Genomic DNA, 20,614 nt, shown 5'->3' on the forward strand with positions numbered 1-20,614 from the left:
AATGTTTTAGCTGTCTTTTTCTTTGATGTGCTGTCTCTTTTTGAATGGTGTAATGCTGATATAAATACAAGGAATTGCATCTTTCTAGGGCAGAGCCCTCAAATTATTTTGGCTGCGCCGTTTTTCTTTTACAAAATGAATTAAAGCTTGAATCTTTCTTCATGGTATCAGAGCTCACCAGGTTGTGGGACTCAAAAATCTGAAAAATTTAATCTTTTAAACAAAATCAATCAAAAACCTTTAAAACAAAATGGGTGAAAATCCAATAGTGCCTTATGCTGATCCCTACTACTTAGGTAGTTCTGATCATTCAACAAATTCATTGGGAAGCATCGTTTTCAATGGAAGCAATTATCTGAACTGGAGTAGAAGCGTGAGGATGGATCTAGGAGCAAAGAACAAGCTTGGCTTCATTGATGGTAAGGTAAAAAAACCCACTGTTAACTCTGATGATTTGAGCAAATGGGTTAGAAATGATTATATGATAAGATGTTGGTTGTCTGCCTCTGTTTCACCTAAAATTGCTGAACAAATGCTCATATGTGAATCTGCTAGAGATTTTTGGAATGAACTTCTGGAAAGATATGGTGAAACTAATGCACCTCAACTATACTTGTTAAAAAAGGAAGTAAATGGGTTGCAACAAAATGAAATGAGTGTAGGAGATTACTATGGAAAACTTAGAAGTTATTGGGATGAAATAAGTAGTCTTGAAGGATACCCTGAGTGTAGTTGTGGAGCCATGACAAAATGCACTTGCAATGTCATAAAGAAACTGGTATAGAGAGATGCTAAGAACAAAGTCATTGATTTCTTGATGGGATTAAATGGGATTTATGATAATATGAAAGGGAATATTTTGGGAATGGATCCTTTGCCAACAGTGAACAAGGCATATCACATGATACAACAGGTAGAAAAGCAGAAGGAGGTCTGTAGTACAATGGAGTCAGCAGTTGAATCGAGTGCTATGGCAGTAAGTAAACACAACAATGGAGGGATTCAGCAGAGCAATAGCAACCCTAAAGGAAAGGTTTTTCAGAAGAGAGAAACCAAAGAAGAGAAGCAGAGAAAATACTTCTGTGAGCACTGTAAGATGAGGGGACATGTGAAAGAGGGATGTTTCAAGCTATATGGATACCCAGACTGGTTTAAAAATCCTTCAAAAGGAAAGGGACAGGTGAGTCATGCTGCAAACGTGGGTGCTGGAAAGGAAGATGAGCTGCAGGAAACACCTCTGGATAATAGGGGGACTTCGAAAGAAATGGTGAATGCAGTAGTTCAACAGGTCTTAAGGGCCATGAATGGAAAGCAACAAGATGGAGCAAGTTCTTCAGGAGCTAAGTCACACTTGAGCAACTTTGCAGGTATAATTTCCTCCTACAATGCATGCTCTTATTATGAAACTTTTGGCAATAAATCCTGGATCATAGATTCAGGAGCATCAGACCACATGGCAAGCAGTAGTGATGTCTTTCTCGAGATGAGAACTTTAAAGAAACCTATTTCTGTAGGGCTTCCTGATGGGACTATGAGACTTGTGAAAGAAATGGGAAGTGTCTCACTGAGCCCAGATATAAGACTCAGAAATGTTTTATACATACCTGAGTTTAAACATAATCTACTATCTGTGAGCAGACTAATGGAGCAAGCAAAATTGAAGGTGATTTTCACTGATAGTGAATGTGTGTTTCAGGACCCTTCTAATGGAAGAACAGTGGGAGCAGGAAGGAAGGTAGATGGGATCTACAAGCTAGAAGAGAAGGGAGAGCAGAATAAGAAGTATCAAGGAAGTAATGGAGTAGAATGTAATAGTTCAGTTTTAAAATGTAATAATGAGCAACAGTTGAACTTGATGCACCAAAGATTGGGACATGGGTCCTTATCCAAAATGAAACATTTATCCTTTTGTGAATGTAAGGGTTTGAATGAATTTTTCTGTGATACATGTTGTTTAGCCAAACATCATAAGTTACCCTTCCCTGTCAGTCACTCTATGGCAGAAAATGTATTTGACTTGCTGCACATAAATCTTTGGGGAGCATACAGGACTCCTGCATTAACAGGTGGAAGATATTTTTTAACAATTCTGGATGATCATTCCAGAGTGACTTGGACTCATTTGCTTTACAGTAAGGAGCAAGTGAGAGATATTCTAGTTGCCTTCTTTGCTTATGTTGAGAATCACTTCAAAACAACTGTAAAGGTTGTTAGAAGTGATAATGGAACAGAAATATTTCAGGAAGAATGCACTGCTATTTTTGCAAAAAAGGGAATTATTCACCAGAGAAGTGTAGCAGGGAACCCCCAGCAAAATGGAAGGGTGGAGAGAAAGCACAGGCATCTTGTAGAAACAGCTAGAGCAATTAAAATTCATGCTGGTTTGCCAAGCAAGTTTTGGGCAGAATGTATTCTGGCAGCAACTCATATAATAAATATGCTTCCTAGTGCTATTTTGAACTGGGAAACTCCTTTTGAAAAACTGATGAGAAGAAAACCAGATTACAATCATCTAAGGGTGATTGGATGTCTATGCTATGCAAGCAACACACACAGAAAAGGAGATAAATTTGCCTATAAGGGTACTAGATGTATCCTGTTGGGATACCCTAGTAACCAAAAGGGATACAGAGTCTATGATTTGCAAGCTAACAAAATATTTGTTTGTAGAAATGTTGTGTTCAAGGAAGGAATTTTTCCTTTCAAACAGAGCATTAGTGAGTTTGAAGAAAATCCTATCAATGTGACTGTTCCAATCAGTCATGAAGAAGATGAGCTTGTTAGAACTGAGAGGGATATGAATAATGCAAGTAATACTCTCAATCCTAACAGAATTAATGAATCTGAAGATCAGCAAGAAGACAATGGAGAGAATTCAATTCAACAGCAGCAAGATGGTCCAGATCCTGTTGAGGTTGAGCTACCTGAAGTGATTCAGGTGGAGACACAAGAAGAATTGAAAAGGTCAGAAAGAAATAGAAGAATTCCAGCAAAGTTCAAGGAGTTCATAATGGAAGATAGAAGAGCAAGAAACACTCATGAAAAAGAAAGTACTAATTGTGCTGGAAACTTGGTTATGAGGAGTCTAGAGAATCAAGAATATTATGATGAGGCATATGTAGCATCTCTCAACAATGTGATGAGTGTAAGAGAACCAACAACTTACAATGAAGCCTCTAAAGATCCTAGTTGGATGAAGGCAATGCAAGAAGAGATAAGTGCTCTTGAAAAGAATGATACATGGGAAGTAACTTTTCTTCCAGAAGGAAGGAAAGCAATAGATAGCAAATGGGTTTACAAGATAAAGTTTAATCCAGATGGGAGTATTGAAAGGCTCAAAGCAAGACTGGTAGCCAGAGGAGATAAGCAGATAAAGGGTAAAGACTACAAGGCTACTTTCTCTCCAGTAGCGAAGTTTGCTACTGTTAGAATGCTGATTGCTCTTGCCACTTTGAGAGGGTGGGATTTGCATCAACTGGATATTAATAATGCCTTTCTTCATGGGCACTTAGAAGAAGAAGTATACTTGAGGATACTTGCAGGATATGAAACATCTCAGGAAGGGAATGTTTGCAGGCTCAAGAAAAGCTTATATGGATTGAAGCAAGCCTCGAGGCAATGGAATTTAGAGCTGAAAAAGTTTCTTTTACAGCATAAGTTCAAGCAATGCGTGAGAGACAATTTTGTCTTTTACAGGAAACAAAATGAAAGAATTTGCATAATTTTGGTATATGTAGATGATCTTCTGATCACTGGAGATGATGACTCAATGATTGAGCATATGAAGAAAAGGCTGAATGAAGAATTCACCACAAAGGACCTCGGACATCTCAGGTATTTTCTGGGAATAGAGGTAGCAAGAAGTGCACATGGAACTATGATAAACCAGAGAAAGTATGCTACAGACATTGTGAATGATTGTGGAATGAGTAATTGTAAAACATCAAATTTTCCTTTCCCTAAGGGAGTCAAACTCTCAACAGAAGATGGAGAGTTAATGGAAGATCCAGAAGTATTTCGAAGACTGATTGGAAGGCTGCTTTATTTAAACCTTTCAAGACCTGACTTATCTTATTATGTTCAACAACTTAGTCAATATCTAAGTTGTCCTAGAAAGCCTCACATGGAAGCTGCTTTCATGTGATAAAATATTTGAAAGGAACTCTTGACCTTGGATTGTTCTATCCAAGCACAGGGGGCGAATCCTTAACAACTTTTTCTGATGCGGATTGGGGAAGTTGTGCTCATAGTGGACGATCCTTGACAGGTTATTGTGTTTTCTTAGGAACTTGTCTAGTCTCCTGGAAAACAAAGAAGCAAAAGGTGGTGTCAAAATCCTCATGTGAAGCTGAGCTCAGAAGCATGTCTCAGACCACAAGTGAAGTGGCTTGGGTTACTGGGATCCTTGAGGATCTAGAGCAACAAGGTCAACTTCCTGTCACATTATTCTGTGATAACAAGTCTGCAGAGTACATTGCTCATAACTCTGCCTTTCATGAGCGCACAAAACATTTAAAGGTGGACTGCTACTATATTCGAGAAAACATTGAAAGTGGACTAATTACTACTGCTCATGTCAAATCTTCTCTTCAACTTGCAGATATCATGACAAAATCCTTACCTTGTCATCAACACTGGTTTCTAAGTTCCAAGTTGGGACTTGGTAATCTGTCCCAAGTCCAACTTGAAGGGGGAGTGTAGGAAATACATGCTGTATAGGATGTTGTATAGTATGGGGTAGTTATTTTTGTCTGTTTCTGGTATAGCTGCTATGTCAGGACATAATGTTTTAGCTGTCTTTTTCTTTGATGTGCAGTCTCTTTTTGAATGGTGTAATGCTGATATAAATACAAGGAATTGCATCTTTCTAGGGCAGAGCCCTCAAATTATTTTGGTTGCGCCGTTTTTCTTTTACAAAATGAATTAAAGCTTGAATATTTCTTCATAAACTTATACCGGTACAAAGTCAAAGAACCAACCTTGAACCACAACCTCCCTTTCAACTCCAAGATGAGGTCAACCTCCCCCGGGGACTCAAAAAGGGGCATATCAATGGCAACACCCCGAAAATTCAACAAATTCAAACTCTCATTAGGCTGTTGAAAGGGTTCTACACCATCATACGCCACGAGTTGACCACCATGATATGCCTTAAACTCAAGGTGATCATAGAATAAAGATAGCTTAGTGTTAGGGTTATGGATTCGTAACATGAAATTGAAGGCCGCGTTGAGGTGGTTGTGGCCGGTCAATGAGTACCCGTCGATCAATGCTTCTTTCACGGTGATGATTGGACTCTTTGGTAGGAGGATCACCCAAAAGAGAATGGCTAGACTAGTGATGAGAAGAATGGTGAAAGATAATATTGAAGTGCATGAACAACATTTCTTGTTTTTAACATCATCTACTTTGTTAATTAGTGGGAGTTTGGTAGAATTCATGTTGAGGGTTGTATTAATCTTGGATTTACTATTTGATATATTGCATTATACATAAATGATATTAATACATTGCTAAGATATAGTTAATGGCCTAAAAAATCTTTTGTCCAACTAAGATGGTGTAGTTAGTTGACGACCACGACTATCTTCTTAATTAATTGATCTTGTCTATCTTCAATTCCCTCTTGATAATATAGTATATATTATGAAATCGGCTTCATCAAAATTAGCAATAAGTTAATTACTTTATCAAATCTAGGCCTCATTTAGTTTGATGTAAAATGTTTTCATGAATTTTCCGATTATTTTTCACTTTCCTTTGTTTGGTTGGTGAAAGGCCGACTAGAAAATTGTATCCATAAGGGAGGAAAACATTTTCCTTTAGAAAACAAGGAAAATCACATGTTTACTCCCTTCTCTTTATCTCCTTTTAACTTTCTTCCTTCCATCTCCATATTTTCACTTCTAGATACTAATATACTATGTACTTTGTATCTAATTTCACTTTAACTTTCCTTATAAAAACCAAACAAAGGAAAATTATTTTGTAACTGTGATTTAATTTTTCTTCAATATGTTTTCTATAAATTCTAAACATTGAAAATGTTTTACGTCAAATATAACATAGTAATAATAGGTCGATTTGAATTACCTTAAAATCATGGAATCGGATTAAGCATACTGTTACAAATTTAGAATTTGGGCATGGGAATGAGACTCTCTTGCCCTTGGGCCTTGGGGCATCTTCCAAGCTTAAGGCATTAAGTCGTAACTTGGTTGGGACCACCAAAGTTAAAACCTTGCTAGACTAGAATTGCTCACCATTTCAATAACGTTAAGGATTAAGAATACATTTTAGGATATGAAGTTAAAATAGATTTTGAAATTCCTTTAATACAAAGATCGTCTTGTCTAAATTACTCTTTTTTATAAAAATTAAAACTAAAAAAAAAAATTGGGTGTTTCATTGTCTAAAATAATGTTAGAGCAACTCCAATGGTTATACCTAGGTACTTGCTTGCAATATTAAATAATTCATAGCTAATAGGTTAACCATTGGAATTAGAAAATGCAATAAATTTGGTGCTTGGAAAAAAAAAAAAAAAAAAAATTGTTAAAGTAAAAAAAATTAGAATAAATAAAATAAAATTTATCAATGTAGATTAAGGAGGTGTGGTCCATTTAAATGGTAAACTATTAGCTAACCATTAGAGCTAAAATGACAATTAGCTTAAAAGCTTATATGACATGACAAACTAATTTGACAATAAGCTTGCCATTAGACCTTTAGAAGAAAAACTTTCAAGTTTGAACTTGGTCCCATCTAATTTCTTAAGTTTACTAAGATTTGCCGATCTACATACAGTTTATGTAGGCCAAGGGTGATGACTTTGATGAGATTCGAACTGGAGACCAGGCAAAGAAGAAAAGTACTCTATAAGTGTGTTCCTTACCACTAAATGGACCAACCTGACATAAAAAAGAGGCAATTCTTCTATAATTCAATTAGAGGTAGGTCCTTTGAAATTTCTTGTTAATACAACATATTACACATTTGAGATGTGGCCTAGCAATCCTCCTCCCTAGCATTTTTAGATGCTACAACAAACTTATAACAACACGAAAAGAATATGTCAATTGCTTTTACTGCTTTGCATACCACTTGTTTGCTAAAATGCTTTTACTTGGAAACAGAGGAAAGAAGCTTGTTTGTTAATCATCATTTTCTTAAAACTTTGCATCTTTAAGAGATCTAAGTTTTAACCGTTATTTTAAGCATCCAAGGATGTAGATTACACTTATTGTTATACCTTGTACCATTCATCTTGTCCAATTTCGGCTTTTGGGTTAAATGGTTAGGGTTCATGTTAAGGTGCAGAGTAGTAGTGAACTTGTGTCAACGATGGTAACAAGGAAGTAATAACCTCAAACTATTGGCATTATTACAATTGATTGTAAAATTTGTAGTTGGTTACTTCCTCCGTGTTTTTTTTTTACTTGACCAGTAGTCTCATGACTCGACGATTTAAAGAAAAGTTTAGACAAGGTAAGTACATTTTAATACATAAAACACTTTAACACCAAAAAGATGAACAAATTGGTTTTTTTATTTTTTTAAACATTTTTTTTCCTTTGTGCAGTGTGTGTATAACATCCTTAACAATGCGTGGTTCCTACACCCAGGTGTACTATGCACATGGTACACCTGAATTTTGAATTTCAAATTTTAAATTTCATTTTCAAATGTTATTATCAAAAATACTATATTTAGTTCCCTTTCTTTAAAAAAATATTTTTTTAATATTTTTTCACCAATTTTTTAAAAAAAATTAATTGTAATATTTATTTTAATGATTGTTCTGTGTACTTTTTATGAGGTTCTTTATATGACTATATAATGTTCTTTATAAAAAAAATAATTTTTATTCTCTAAAATTATTTCACCGAAAAATAACTTAAGATTTCGTTTTTAAATTTCAAATTTTAAATTTATAAAATTTTGTTTTCAAAATTTTAGTTTTCAAAATTTTAGTTTTCAAAATTTTTTTTTTATTTCGTTCATATTTTTCACCTTTAATATATATAGTTACAATATTCATTTTAGGGTTGGTATATATAAATTTTTTGTGATGTTCTGTATGTGATTTAATAATGTTCTCTATTAGAAAACATGATGTACTTTATAGTTGTTTGTAATGTCCAATTATTTTGTAAAACTATATCTTTTCCTTATGTCCATAATTATATCATATAATGATTTTTATTAGATTTTTTGATAGTTTATTTTAATTGTCCATTTTTTTTATTGTAATTGCATTGTACTTTTATCGTCACATAATGTTCATTGCTTATTGTTAAATGTTCTTTGAATTTTTTTTTGGATCGTCGTAGTTATATATATATAAGTTATGTTCATTACATAATATTATCATGGTCTTTAATAATATTATGGATGTTCTTTAGATATGAAAAACAATCATCAATAGAGGAATTCTCAAAAGAATATTGTCATCAACCTTCACAATCCCGATTTTTAAAAAATATATACGTAGTTAGTGATTATTAATATTAAAAAAATATATATATAGAATTAATAAATGATATATTATTTAAAAATAGATAATAAATCAAAGAACATCGAAGCAAAGAATATAAAGGATAAAAATAAAGAACATTCATATAATTGTTCAAAAACTATAATGACGAACATAAGTACAATTTATAAAGAACATCATCTTCAACATTTGACAAAATATAAAGAACATCTTCTTCAACCTTTGACAAAATAAAAGAACATCATCTTCAACCTTTGTCATATGAATCTCAAATTCATAAATATCAAAACTGAAAAAAAAAAAAACGACGATATTTTACAATAATCGTGCAAAATAATCACGAAATATAATCAAGCTAATAAGCAAAATCCTGAAATATAAAATCATAACAAATACTCAAATTACCTTCTCCGATCCATCGATTACAATATTGTCATAATTTACTATGTATTTTTCTCTCTACAAAATTCTTTATAAACTTTATTCTCTCTTAATTCAAAATTGAAATATGGTGAAATTTAATTTTAAAATTTATGTAAAAATGGAGAATATCAAGTTGAATCCCACGAATTGTGGAAGAGATTGATTTTTTTTTTTTTTTAAAAAAAAATAACAAACTGACAACTTGCAAATGATATGTTAAAAATGCATCAGTTAACACTAGGTGTACCATGAGCATAGTACACCCTGGTGTACTATACAATTTTCACAGCTTTTAAACATTTGAACAATTTCATTAAACATAAATTTTTACACAAACAGCAAAATGATGTTCATCAGTACAATCCCCAGCTCATTTCTCTTAGAAAACAAGAAGAAATATTCAAATCAGAAAAGAAACAACAAAAACACACAAAACTAATGAGTGCCAATGAATCGAAGAATACAATCAATAAAAAAAAAAAAACAAACGAAAACAAAGAAAAAAAAAAAAACCAATGTATATATGACATCAAACTAATCAGTGCAGAATAAATATATATATATATATCAGTAGTCGACATCGCAGTCTGTCTTCTGAAACCTCTTATCATTCGAGAAGTTAACAACCACAGGGGAGCATAATACCTTCAATTTATAATGTCGAGTTTTGAACACTCCTACCTTGAACCTAATCTTCGCGTTGATCTTTACATCAAGATCAACCTGTCCACCAGTCCTCTCGAGTTTCAGATGCTGAGCAGAATCTGATGACAGTACAACATCCTTAGTATTTTTCTGATACATGAGCCTGGTGACATTCTTCTTAGGTTGTCGAAAAGGGTCCATATCATCGTAGGACACATTCTGGCCTCGATAGTACACTGTGACATCCATTCTGTCATAGTATATCTTGGCCTTATTGTTGGGATTATATGTCCTTATGACAAAATTGAATGTGGATGTTAGACGACTGTTGTTCAAGTTGTAGTCCCTGATCCAGCCTTCATCGATAGAGTACTGAATCTTCTTCGGCTTAATGGCTAGCCAAGTTATGAGGATTGCAAGCCCCACGATCACGATCAATGCTAGACAACATATGGCACATAGTGTAATTGGACTTCTTTTTTTAGTTGTAGTACCTTGTGGAACAGCCATATTTTTCGAGGTTTAAGGGGGTGAGGTACGAATGCAATGTGCTCGAAATCGAGGGGTTTGTTATGATGATTATATCAGTTTGTAGCTGTTTCTTTTTATATAGGATCAGAAAATGGACTTAGATTGCTTCATTTTTGGTGTTAGAATTAACATTTAGTATGTACTACTTTGAAGATTCTGTAAACAATCCAATTTATCCTTCTTTTCTTCTTTCTAATATAAACTTTTGCTTTTTGATTTCTTGTATGTAACTCAAGACATCTAAACTTGGAAATGTTAATATTTAATCTTAATTTTTATTAATCGTGGGTTCCAAATATTTGGGAGAGATGGGATTTTAGAGAGTGATTATTTAAAGAGAAGATGAATATTTGGATTATTTTAGTTGAATTTAAGTTAGTATATAAAATGTTCTTTGCTTCTAATAATGTGTTAAGTTAAGCTGTCATACCAATCTTGGGGTGTAGAAAAGAAAAGGTGGGAAACTGTAGATTCCTACAAATTGTTCATTAAACAAGTTAATTCATACATAAATCATCAGACTAAAAATAATGAATAATGAAAAAGGAATAACAAGTTATCCAAAAGTGATTATTCTATAAAGAAAGCTTCGGAAAAAGATTTGGTTTTCCTCACTGTCAGTAGCTTTGCCTCCAAGATATTCTAGCTAGGAAGAAGCCTCCAGTATGACAGTTTCCTTTTCAGATCCGAGTGTAATATGTTCATAGGATCCATGCCCAAAAAGAAATAAGTGTTGCCTAAGCAGGCTATTTGGCCGGCGATGTTTCTCTATGTATTTCCTCTGTTCTCATTTAATTGCAATGTTTGAAACACACTTATTCCTCTGACCATATTTTATAATTTGTATATCAAAGAAAATATAGTCATATAATATCGTGTTAAATTTATACGTCTTGATTTATTCTTTCAAAAAATCTACTTTTGTATTCAAAACATTAAGCTACCAAATTTACAACTGAAAAGGTCAGAGGATATAGAAGGGGAGGGGAAGGAACAAGTAACAACAAAAAAGAAAATTTGCAAAAAATTGTGACTTTTCTAACTAAAAAATTGAAAACCAATCACTATTACTCCCAGTTTGGAAAAATGAAGCTATAGAAGTACATTAGATGTTAGATGTGGTTGTGGATGTTAGCTGTGTGAATAATTGTTAGCTGTCAACAAGTTGTTAGTTATGAAGACAGATAAATTATATGGCTTTGATCTACATTGAGTAGCCTTATTGGTTCAATAGTAAATGGCTTGAAAAGATGGCATGAACCCCTCTTTGGTATTTGTTTGTGGTAAGATTGTATTTTTATCCCCTCAATGAAATTTTATAGATAGTGGTAGCTATTGCTACTTAGCTCTACTATGATTCAATAACTTGACTTGGCATTCTTTTGTGATGCATGCATGTTTAATGAAAAACATGATTGAGACTTCAATTCGTTCTCTTTCACTTTTAGAACTTCAAATTTCATTCACATGAATTTTATTCGGTTAGTGCAAAAGAATACACTTTATTAGTTTTGTCGAATAGCTAAACTATTACAGTAATAAGTTTCATATTGTACATTCAAAAAAGCATTAATTTATAAATCGAGATAAGTTCATTAAAAGGCTAACCAGACCAATAAATGCCTTACAAATTCGATTGGCCTCATCTTGCTTGAAAATTAGATATATCTGTATTAGTAAGAATAGTTCATCTTCATTGAGCAATTAATCCACCTAATATCTTTAGGTAACTTAACGGAAAGAACAGGATTAGTCTCGAAAAAATTGGCTGGACGAAGCTCAAATCCAATGCTAACTGTTGGCATAAGTGGGAAATCTTCCTGGCTTGTAACATGATGGATACCCATTGTGTACCATAACACAATGTCCTTGTTCTCTATTTCCCTATCTCTGCATGTATATTGCATTAACAAAAAATAATTGTCAATACTATTGTACTATAGTACCTTGAAAATAAAAATATAAAAATTTTACCCATTTTTTTCCCACATTTTAGCGGAGTTGCATGAGAAATTCTTAGAAAATACTTCGTATCACTATTCTACAGTAAAATAGGGCATCTGTGCATATAACGTGACATTTACATAATTTTGTAGAAATTAAAAACGACAATTTCATTTTAATTTTCCCTGAAATTCTTATGACACTTGTAACTTTTGCCCAAACAAAAATGTCAATCATTATATTATGGAGATATGCATTATTATTTATTATAAATTCTTTTCTTCAACCCTTCGGTGTCACAGGTACCACTATTCTGGTAATTCCATTGCATATAACTAAATTTGAATATATTGCTTCTTTCGTGAGGACATAATAGGTGTGGCCTTGCCACGTTTTATTGCTTAAGTTTGTAGTTTGTTTGTTTGGATGTGAGTACGTGACCCTCCTTTGCAACAAAAAAATAAATTAAATTAAATATATATGTTTTCTAGTACTAATAAAAAAATCTTTTGGTATTCGGATATGATACCAATTGGCGTTATTAAAGCCATTAATTGATGACTCAAACATTTCATATAACATTTAAACATTGTAGATATTGGATTTTGATTAGTTGATAATCATCTTCCAACTAATCAACATGTAACTACCATGATTTAGTAGGATTTTCGAGACACGTGTCTTGAGGTTGATACGCATAAATTAAGGTAAAATGCGAAGTATATAAAACAGTACCTGAGGCTCCATGTCTCCAATGTATCATCACCATGACTTTGATCAGTAAACAAACCACCAGCCCACTTTTCAGACTTATTATAAGGTGTAACCATAACATCATACTTAGTAAACCCGGCTCGAATCTGAGGATAATCATCTTCCAACAACAACGGGTGTATTGCTGGTCCAGGGACCAAACGATAACCTATTGTGTTCCCTAATTTTGTACGCTTATTTGGGTTAACAAATAAGATCTCAGCCGTTGATTTTGATCCAAGATGAATTCGCCCGTCGGATTCTCGTTGTGCTGTCTCACTCTTGACCGTCCAATAGCTCCTTCTAGGAGACCGATGTTTTTTAACGGCCATGATTTCAAGATGGGATTTGACCAAGGAATTATCTTGACCGTCCACGTCTAGGTCAAGATGGAATGTTACGAAATGATCGTGGGATGTACCAATTGTGTTAGGTGCCAACAATGTACCATAGATTTCCTCATGGACTTGATCTTTGTGGGTGTATTTGGTCCCCTTGACTTCTAGTAGGCCAGTCAACCCCACCTGGTTATCATGTACCAATAATTATCACATGCCATTTTTTTTATGAGATCTTGTGAAATTTTTTTCCTCCATATGTAGTTCCTATGTATTCTCCATATGTATGTAGGACCTTGCTAATATAAACATATGTATGGGCTAAGTATATTGTAATTATACATATAGATTAACTTAGCACCATTGTAGTCTACTTTCTATGATTGTCATATCCTATAAAATAAAGAATATATTCTATTCACCTGATTTTTATTTATTTAAACTTATTTTATATTCTCTTATATAAACTTACTATTTGAACTTATTAGACCTTATTAACTTATTTTAATTGTAATTTGTATTTGGGTAATCCTTATCAAAACTTGTTTTTCTTAAACTGAACTTCTCTAAACTTAATTATATGAATTTATTACACGAGAAATAAGTGAAAATAGAGTAAACGGAACAAGGCCAACGAGCAAATAAATGTAATTTACCTTAACCTTGATTACACCACTTCGAAAGAATTCCCAATCAACTATGTAGTCGTAGTTTCCAACTGTTGTTACCGTTCTGACCACTAATGTTAACTCTGGTCTAGACTCCGTTATCTGCATTACCATATGTTATATCAATCGTTAACATTGTTATAAATTTGTGACCGATCTTAAAAAAAAAAAAAAAAAAAAAAACCCTCCTCACGAGAAAAATTCTTAAACTTACAATTCGACCAGGAACACTAAACTCGGTGTGTCGCCACATTAAATCCCCAGCGTAACGCTCAAATATGCAAAAGGCGTTGGGCATCTTTACAGGCTTGCCATCGTGACTAGTAATGTAACCATCCATAAAAACAGCATTTTCAGGACAATCAACCTTAGGCTGAAGAGGCGCAGCCGATATACCAATGCCATATTCGCCGGCATCAAAGTATGCTCGATCGTACCACTCTTCAGTAACGTCCATGTAAGGCACGAACAATTCGGATATGAACCCTCGGTACAGTACTGGCCTACGCTCTTGCTTTTGAGGATCAAAGATTGATGCTGTTGAAAGGATTAGTCCAACTCTTGCGTCAAAGGATAGGTGAAATTCCCAATTTGCCCACCTAAATACATAACACAGTTAGTTAGCATTTTAGTTGATTAATTAATTGATCATATGGGGTAAATTTTTGGTTTATGAACTTAAGTCCATAGTTTGAATTCAAGACTTTGGTATTATTATGTTATTGTAGTGCTTTTGCTGGGTAAACTTTCCTTCTTATTCTTTTTTTTTTCTCAAATGAGCCACAAAAATAATACTAGTATAATACTCGTAGTACATTATTTGGTAATTGGTACTATTGAGGGTGAAAATTTTTGAATATGTAATGTAAGCTATTGTACACGGACCTTTTATCATAACCTTTAAGCCAAAATCTCATTAGTGACTTGCAGAGTTGCAGTCTTTATTGGTTGTGGTTTGTTTGTGTAATCAATTATTCGTTACAAATTTTTAATTTCGTTATTACAAATTAATTGTTACACGTCATCATTTTTTATTTTATAGAAATGGTCCACTTTATACAATTTTATTTAAATTGTATGGAGTACTTTTTTCTCATTTACTTACAACATTTTTTTTTTTTTTCTTATAGCATTTCACCCAATCTTGTTATAAATTTTTAATAATTCTTTTTTCAAAACTTTTAGATACACTCGATCAATTATATGATATTGTAACTTTTAACCAATCTAAGATAATAGTTAACCTAATTTGATTTGAGGCAATGACATGTCATTTAGAGGGCGTTTGGTTAAAACAAATGGTATGAGTTTGGAATGAAAAATGAAACCTCGGTGGTATGGGATTAGAACTTGATACTTGATTTCATATGTTTGGTTTTTATCTAGGAATAATAGTTTTTCTTTTAATTTTAAACCTAAAGCTATGGATATGAGGCATACCCACCTCCCACCTTGGGTTTCAAGAGCCCATTACCTTGAGCGTTTAAGATATGGGTTTGAATTTAGGCCTGTCTTTAGACATGTTTTCTCTCACATACGGAACAGGGCCCCTAAAAATCAGGGGCCCATAATTTTACAAAAAAAAAAAAAATCATAACCTTACATGCATATTCACCTTTTTCTAAAGACCACCATTTTTCAAACTAAAACCTAATATTCATCTTTAATCTTTGACTTTGCTTTTTAATTTTCAAAACAAAATTAAATTGATTATGAAAATATAATTGAGCATTTTGCTTCAAAAAATATTAGAAGGATGATACTTTTAAATAAAAAGTTTTGTTTGTTGTTTTATTCAATTACTATTAAACTTAGTAATATATATGAATATTTTAGCTCTATAATAATTTGTAGTATTGTACTTTAAAAAAATGTCATTTTATAACAACAATATTTTTAACCTTTTAAAATAGTCCTCTAAAAATTGAAGGGTCCAATTTTGACAGTTAGAACAAGGCCACTAAATTGTCGGAGACAGCCCTGTTTGAATTTCTAGAAACAAACACAAGGTATGAGTTTTTGTCATTCTAAACCCGGCCCATACCTTATACCTAATATGCTTGAACCAAACATCCCCTAATTAATAAGGGGCATGCATGACCCCTAAAGCAATTGGGAAATATTGTATGTCATAAAACATCCAAATATGATGAACTCTCATGCATGCCAAATAAAAGGTTACTATCCATTATCACCCATGAAAATATTGAAAATTTTTAATTCCCTTTTATATTGAGAATATGGTAAAGACCGGTCTACAATAATTTATTGTAGACCCAACCTTCTAGTATACCATACGAATGTGATTATATCACACGAAATGTGATTATATAACTACAAAAGTGATTTTATCATCTTGAAACTGTTATATAAATGTATCACTCAAAAAGTGAATTATCATTATAAAATGTATCAAATAGTAAATTACATCATTCAAAAGATGATTTTTAAATTTTATCATCCTAAACATAATTATATAATCTCATTAAATGGTTTAATATGAGATTATATAATTCAAAATATGACTCGCAAAAAGATAATTATAATTATCCAGAATGTGATTATATTATTTGAAAGTGTCAAATTTTGGGTCTACAATGATTTATTGTAGACCGGGTCCATACAACACCAATTGAAATTTTCATTTAATTAGTTTGAGGATTCAAACTCAAGTGGACAAAAGTAACCTTGTAAATCATTAATATATAAGTTCCTCTGTTTTACGTTTTTTTTATATAAAAAAAATCATCAATATATTTCATTTTATATGAGTAAAAATTGTACAATATGTATTATAAATTTGATCTATTTTAAAGTTTGTGTTATATACACTACATCACTCTATCACTCTACTTTGAACCTCCAACTTTATCTATTAGAAATACTTTAAGGTAGGGATTATGGTTTCCCTTATTCTTCTCCTCAACTCTCTAGCTTGTAACCTCGATCAAATTGACATCATGTGAGAGGTTTCGGTTCGATAGGGCAATTATTTATACCTATTAGTTAATAAAAAACAAAACTACTCTACTTAAACATTTCTTTCTTTCTTTCTTTCTTTTTTTTTTTTTTTTACACAATGTAAGGATTGGTGCTTACGATTATTACAAAGTGTACATCTACTCTAGTGTATGTTTCAATCCAGTTTTTGAAGATTGTAATATCAATAATTCAATATCAATATCAATATCAATATTGATGCAGGGTATGCAGCGATGCTGCATCACTACCTCTGAACAACCGGGCAATCCAAAAACGAAATATAAAAATAATAAATGTCACAAGAGTCCAAATAGAGTATATAAGGTCGCTATTGTAAACAATCATTTTCTTCACAAATACGAAGTAACATTTTGCACATGTTAAAAAAAATTAACATTAAAAAAACAGTGGGATTTAGCTGTCTAAAGACGAATAAATAAATTTTATAAAATTAAACTTATTATTTAAAATTGAATTATAAAAGTAAAAAGCATATACTCTAAAATTCTAATATAATATGAAGTACTGTGTGTATAAGAGTTAAAAACCCAATACTAAATTAATAAAAATTACCAAACTAAGTTTAATTTAGTGGGAAAGATCTCATCTTTCCACTTGAGATACTTTGAGGGTAGGGAATAGGGATCCTTTACCCTTCCCTCCTCACTCTCAAAGTGTCTGACCCGTAAATACTGAATTTTTAAAATAAAAAAAAAATCTAAAAGAATTAAATCAATCCCATAGTACTTCATATTATTTTAGAATTTTGGAAACGGTTTGCATGCTTCCAATTCGATCAAGTTCTTACTCCCTATTTGGTAATTAGCTGGTATAGTAACTGATTGATATAATCTGATTCCAAAAGAAATAAAAAATAAAAAGATAGACAATTCAACTCACTCCCGTTGGCTACCACTTGAACACCTACCCCTCAACCACAAAAGGATATGTATATGACTATATAGTATATATGACTCTATGCATAAATGAAGCCACAATTGCACTTCAATTGAAGATAAACCTCACAAAATCACTTTATAACAAACATAACAATCACACATTTGAAAATAAGTGCAATAATTATAAAGGTAAGAGCATTATTGCATGGACTACATTACCTCACAATGTGACCATCAATTTTAAAACTTGGCCCATTTGGTTGTATCATTGTCACACCTTTTGTTGGTATACGACCATACGAAGGACTAGGTTGCATGGTATCCCTATAATCTGTCCCTTCCGATTTTGGCAATGGTACAATCTCTCTATCTTTGAAATCTATGACCTTCATATCATCCAAATCAACGATCACGAATAATCCCTCAATCGGTCTCATGTAAAAATTCACGGTACCTTTCATACTATAACACATAATCTTAACTATTCTCCCTTGTTTCTTTTTTTCTCGGAACCACCCTACAGTAAAACTTAAGCATACAAGGTCGTGTACGTTAAGTCCTCTTTTGTTAACGGATGCCACGAATGGAGGGTACGTTTGTGCTACGTTGTTTGCTACTTCTTGCTCTTGGACCGTCAACATTGGATATCCATGACCATGGTAAATGTCATCGGTTAATATTTTTGGAGTGTTTTTTAACGGATTTGTTATGTCCATGGTAATTTCATGGGTGGTCTTGTTAACACGAACCACTATGTAAGCGGTTCGTGTTGGATTTGGGTTTGGGTTTGGATTTTCGGATGTAGTTGTGATCCATGATTCGGTCGTGGACTTGGGTGGATCATCTAAGCCCACGTGGTGGATGGATAAGGTGTGAGTGTGTAGAGGGTATTTTTTCAAAATTGTGGCACGAACTTGGTTGATTTCGGAAGGGGAAAGAGAATTAAGGGGGTGAGTTGAAATGAAATGGAAAAATTGGATGATAAAAATGAAAAGTAGGATGGGGTTGGAATGTGACGACGGTGCCATAGATGATAGGTGTAGAATGTAGATGAAGAATGGCGTGTATAAGGTTTAATTTATAGTGAATGACAAAACTTTTGGATTTTAAAGATATTTTTTTATAGATAAAAAGATGAACACAATTTTTTTGGTCCGACCTTATATATATGCGGGTTGTATATTTTGAAAAGGGGAGGGAGGATAAGCCGATAAGCTATTCACACCCTCAAAGTGTTCTTAATGGTGATTGATTGAACTCTTAATCTCAAGGTTAAAAGGTGTAATCTAGCTTTCTCACTAGATCAATTTTAGCTTGGTTCCGGACTTTATGCTATGGTAATACGGAGTAGTAGATACTTAAGTATTATCGGAACTTATGAGAGTGATGGATAGCTCAAGTGGTTAGAGTTTCCCTCCCAATTCTCAGAGTTTCCCTCCCAATTTTCAGAGATCCTTGGCCTCAATTAAGGTGTGCTGCTAACTTGGACAAGTGTTTTAAGTGGAATTTCGAAGCATGAAACATGTCGTCATGTAATTAGTTTAAATATTTAATTTGGTTTTCAATGTATTATATTTATATATAAACCTCACAGCCCCCTCCCTCACCACCACCACCACCCCCACCCCCACCCCCACCCCCACCCCCACCCCCAATTTACCATCTCGCACACCCCTACCACAACCCACTCTCCCCCAATTCCCACCCTACCCCACCCCAACTCCGTTTGAAGGGGTTTTGAATTCAAAGGCGGAACCATAATCATTTTATAAGGGGGGCCAAGCGTAATATATGTACTAATAGGTCTCGTATAAAATAGTATGAGGTATGTTGAAATATTAAAAAAGAATGAGACTAAAAAAAATGTTAGGGAGAAGGTTTGAGCTTGGTGCTAAAAATTACAAAGATCTCTATATTCTCACCCAAAACCAACTCATCTGTGTTACAACTAACATAAATTAATGCAACATTTGTTAGATAACTAAAACCAAGGGGGGGCCAAGGCCCACCCATGCCCCCCTGGTTCCGCCCCTGGTTTTGATAAATGGAGGATGTTGGGTTAGGTTTTGAGGCTCATGGAGGGTGGGGTGAAGGTTATGGGGCTCATGGAGGGGCGGGTGGGGGTTTCACGGGCTAATGAACAGTGGGGGTGAAATCGGGAACCGATGGACCGGTGAAGGGTGGAGTGGAGAGTTTGAGCTGGTGGCCTGGTGCTAGGGTGTGTGGGAGTTTTGGCCTAGTGGTGGGGGTTGGAAATGGTGGTCGGGAGAGGAGGGGGTGGTTTTGGTGGTGGGAATGGGGAGATGGATTGCCGGAGTGGTGCAACGGTGGTGACGATAGAGAGAGGGGGTGGAGTAGTGGTGTTTGGGGGAAGGACGGAGAAAAATCCAAACGCTTTCCCCCAATAATTACAAAAAAAATTAGGTGTTTAGCTTCCACCCAATTTTTTTTAAAAAAAAAACACTACTTTAACTAAAACGATGACCTTGGGACAGGGTAAAGTCGTATCCCCAAATCAAAAGTAATTCCTAAATCCTCTAACTAATGTAGATAGGGAAGTAGGGTTGAATCCACAGAGAAATGGGTCTTTCTATTCCTAATTAATTAATATAATCTCGATTATAAAGTAACCAAAATATAATAATCAAAGGAAACTAAACTACTAAGAGTAAAAGTGGGAAAGAATAAAAGTAGGAGGATAAACAATAAATAAAAGGCCTAGGGCATAGGTTCGCCAATTAATAATATTCCAGGGTAAAACATAATAATCAATCATCAATGCATACATTAATCAGATCATAAAGGGCTTTCGCTACGTATTACAATCACACAATTAATTTATCGGTATTAAATCTCATCTCTCGAATCTCGACTTAACCATTTATAAATTAACCTACCTATTGAAACTAGACTTAAACATCAATTCTCATCTGT

At 33.6% G+C, this 20,614-nt stretch overlaps 3 protein-coding genes across 3 annotated transcripts; 1 reads left to right on the forward strand and 2 right to left on the reverse strand.

The window, feature by feature from the left end:
• Window positions 1–250: 250 nt before the first annotated feature.
• LOC145557739 (uncharacterized) lies at window positions 251–784 on the forward strand. The gene has a single exon (XM_081618910.1). The coding sequence runs from the start codon at window positions 251–253 to the stop codon at window positions 782–784; it is 534 nt and encodes a 177-aa protein (XP_081475036.1).
• An 8,412-nt stretch (window positions 785–9,196) lies between these two features.
• Window positions 9,197–10,268, reverse strand: LOC145559889 (uncharacterized protein At1g08160-like). Its single transcript, XM_081621164.1, has one exon. The coding sequence runs from the start codon at window positions 10,073–10,075 to the stop codon at window positions 9,488–9,490; it is 588 nt and encodes a 195-aa protein (XP_081477290.1). The 5' UTR covers window positions 10,076–10,268; the 3' UTR covers window positions 9,197–9,487.
• A 1,310-nt stretch (window positions 10,269–11,578) lies between these two features.
• Window positions 11,579–18,806, reverse strand: LOC145558581 (amine oxidase [copper-containing] alpha 2, peroxisomal-like). The gene is made up of 5 exons (XM_081619867.1): window positions 17,900–18,806; window positions 14,014–14,398; window positions 13,788–13,901; window positions 12,776–13,317; window positions 11,579–11,986 (listed from the first exon to the last, which is right to left on the reverse strand). Exons 1-5 carry the CDS (start codon window positions 18,706–18,708, stop codon window positions 11,770–11,772), a joined length of 2,067 nt encoding a protein of 688 aa, XP_081475993.1. The 5' UTR covers window positions 18,709–18,806; the 3' UTR covers window positions 11,579–11,769.
• Window positions 18,807–20,614: the final 1,808 nt, after the last annotated feature.

This window comes from Chenopodium album, chromosome 9 (assembly GCF_948465745.1).
Source record: "Chenopodium album chromosome 9, dcCheAlbu1.1, whole genome shotgun sequence".
NCBI lineage: Eukaryota > Viridiplantae > Streptophyta > Magnoliopsida > Caryophyllales > Amaranthaceae > Chenopodium > Chenopodium album.

What these genes read in the sequence shown, in the direction of transcription:
- LOC145558581 (XM_081619867.1), bottom strand. Translation starts at nt 18,708, where the DNA reads ATGGCACCGTCGTCACATTCCAACCCCATCCTACTTTTCATTTTTATC. An exon ending in GTGGTGTAATCAAGGTTAAG is followed by an intron (nt 13,318 to 13,787) that starts GTAAATTACATT and finishes CATGATAACCAG; the next exon opens with GTGGGGTTGACTGGCCTACT. An exon ending in TTGGAGACATGGAGCCTCAG is followed by an intron (nt 11,987 to 12,775) that starts GTACTGTTTTAT and finishes ATATACATGCAG; the next exon opens with AGATAGGGAAATAGAGAACA.
- LOC145559889 (XM_081621164.1), bottom strand. Translation starts at nt 10,075, where the DNA reads ATGGCTGTTCCACAAGGTACTACAACTAAAAAAAGAAGTCCAATTACA.
- LOC145557739 (XM_081618910.1), top strand. Translation starts at nt 251, where the DNA reads ATGGGTGAAAATCCAATAGTGCCTTATGCTGATCCCTACTACTTAGGT.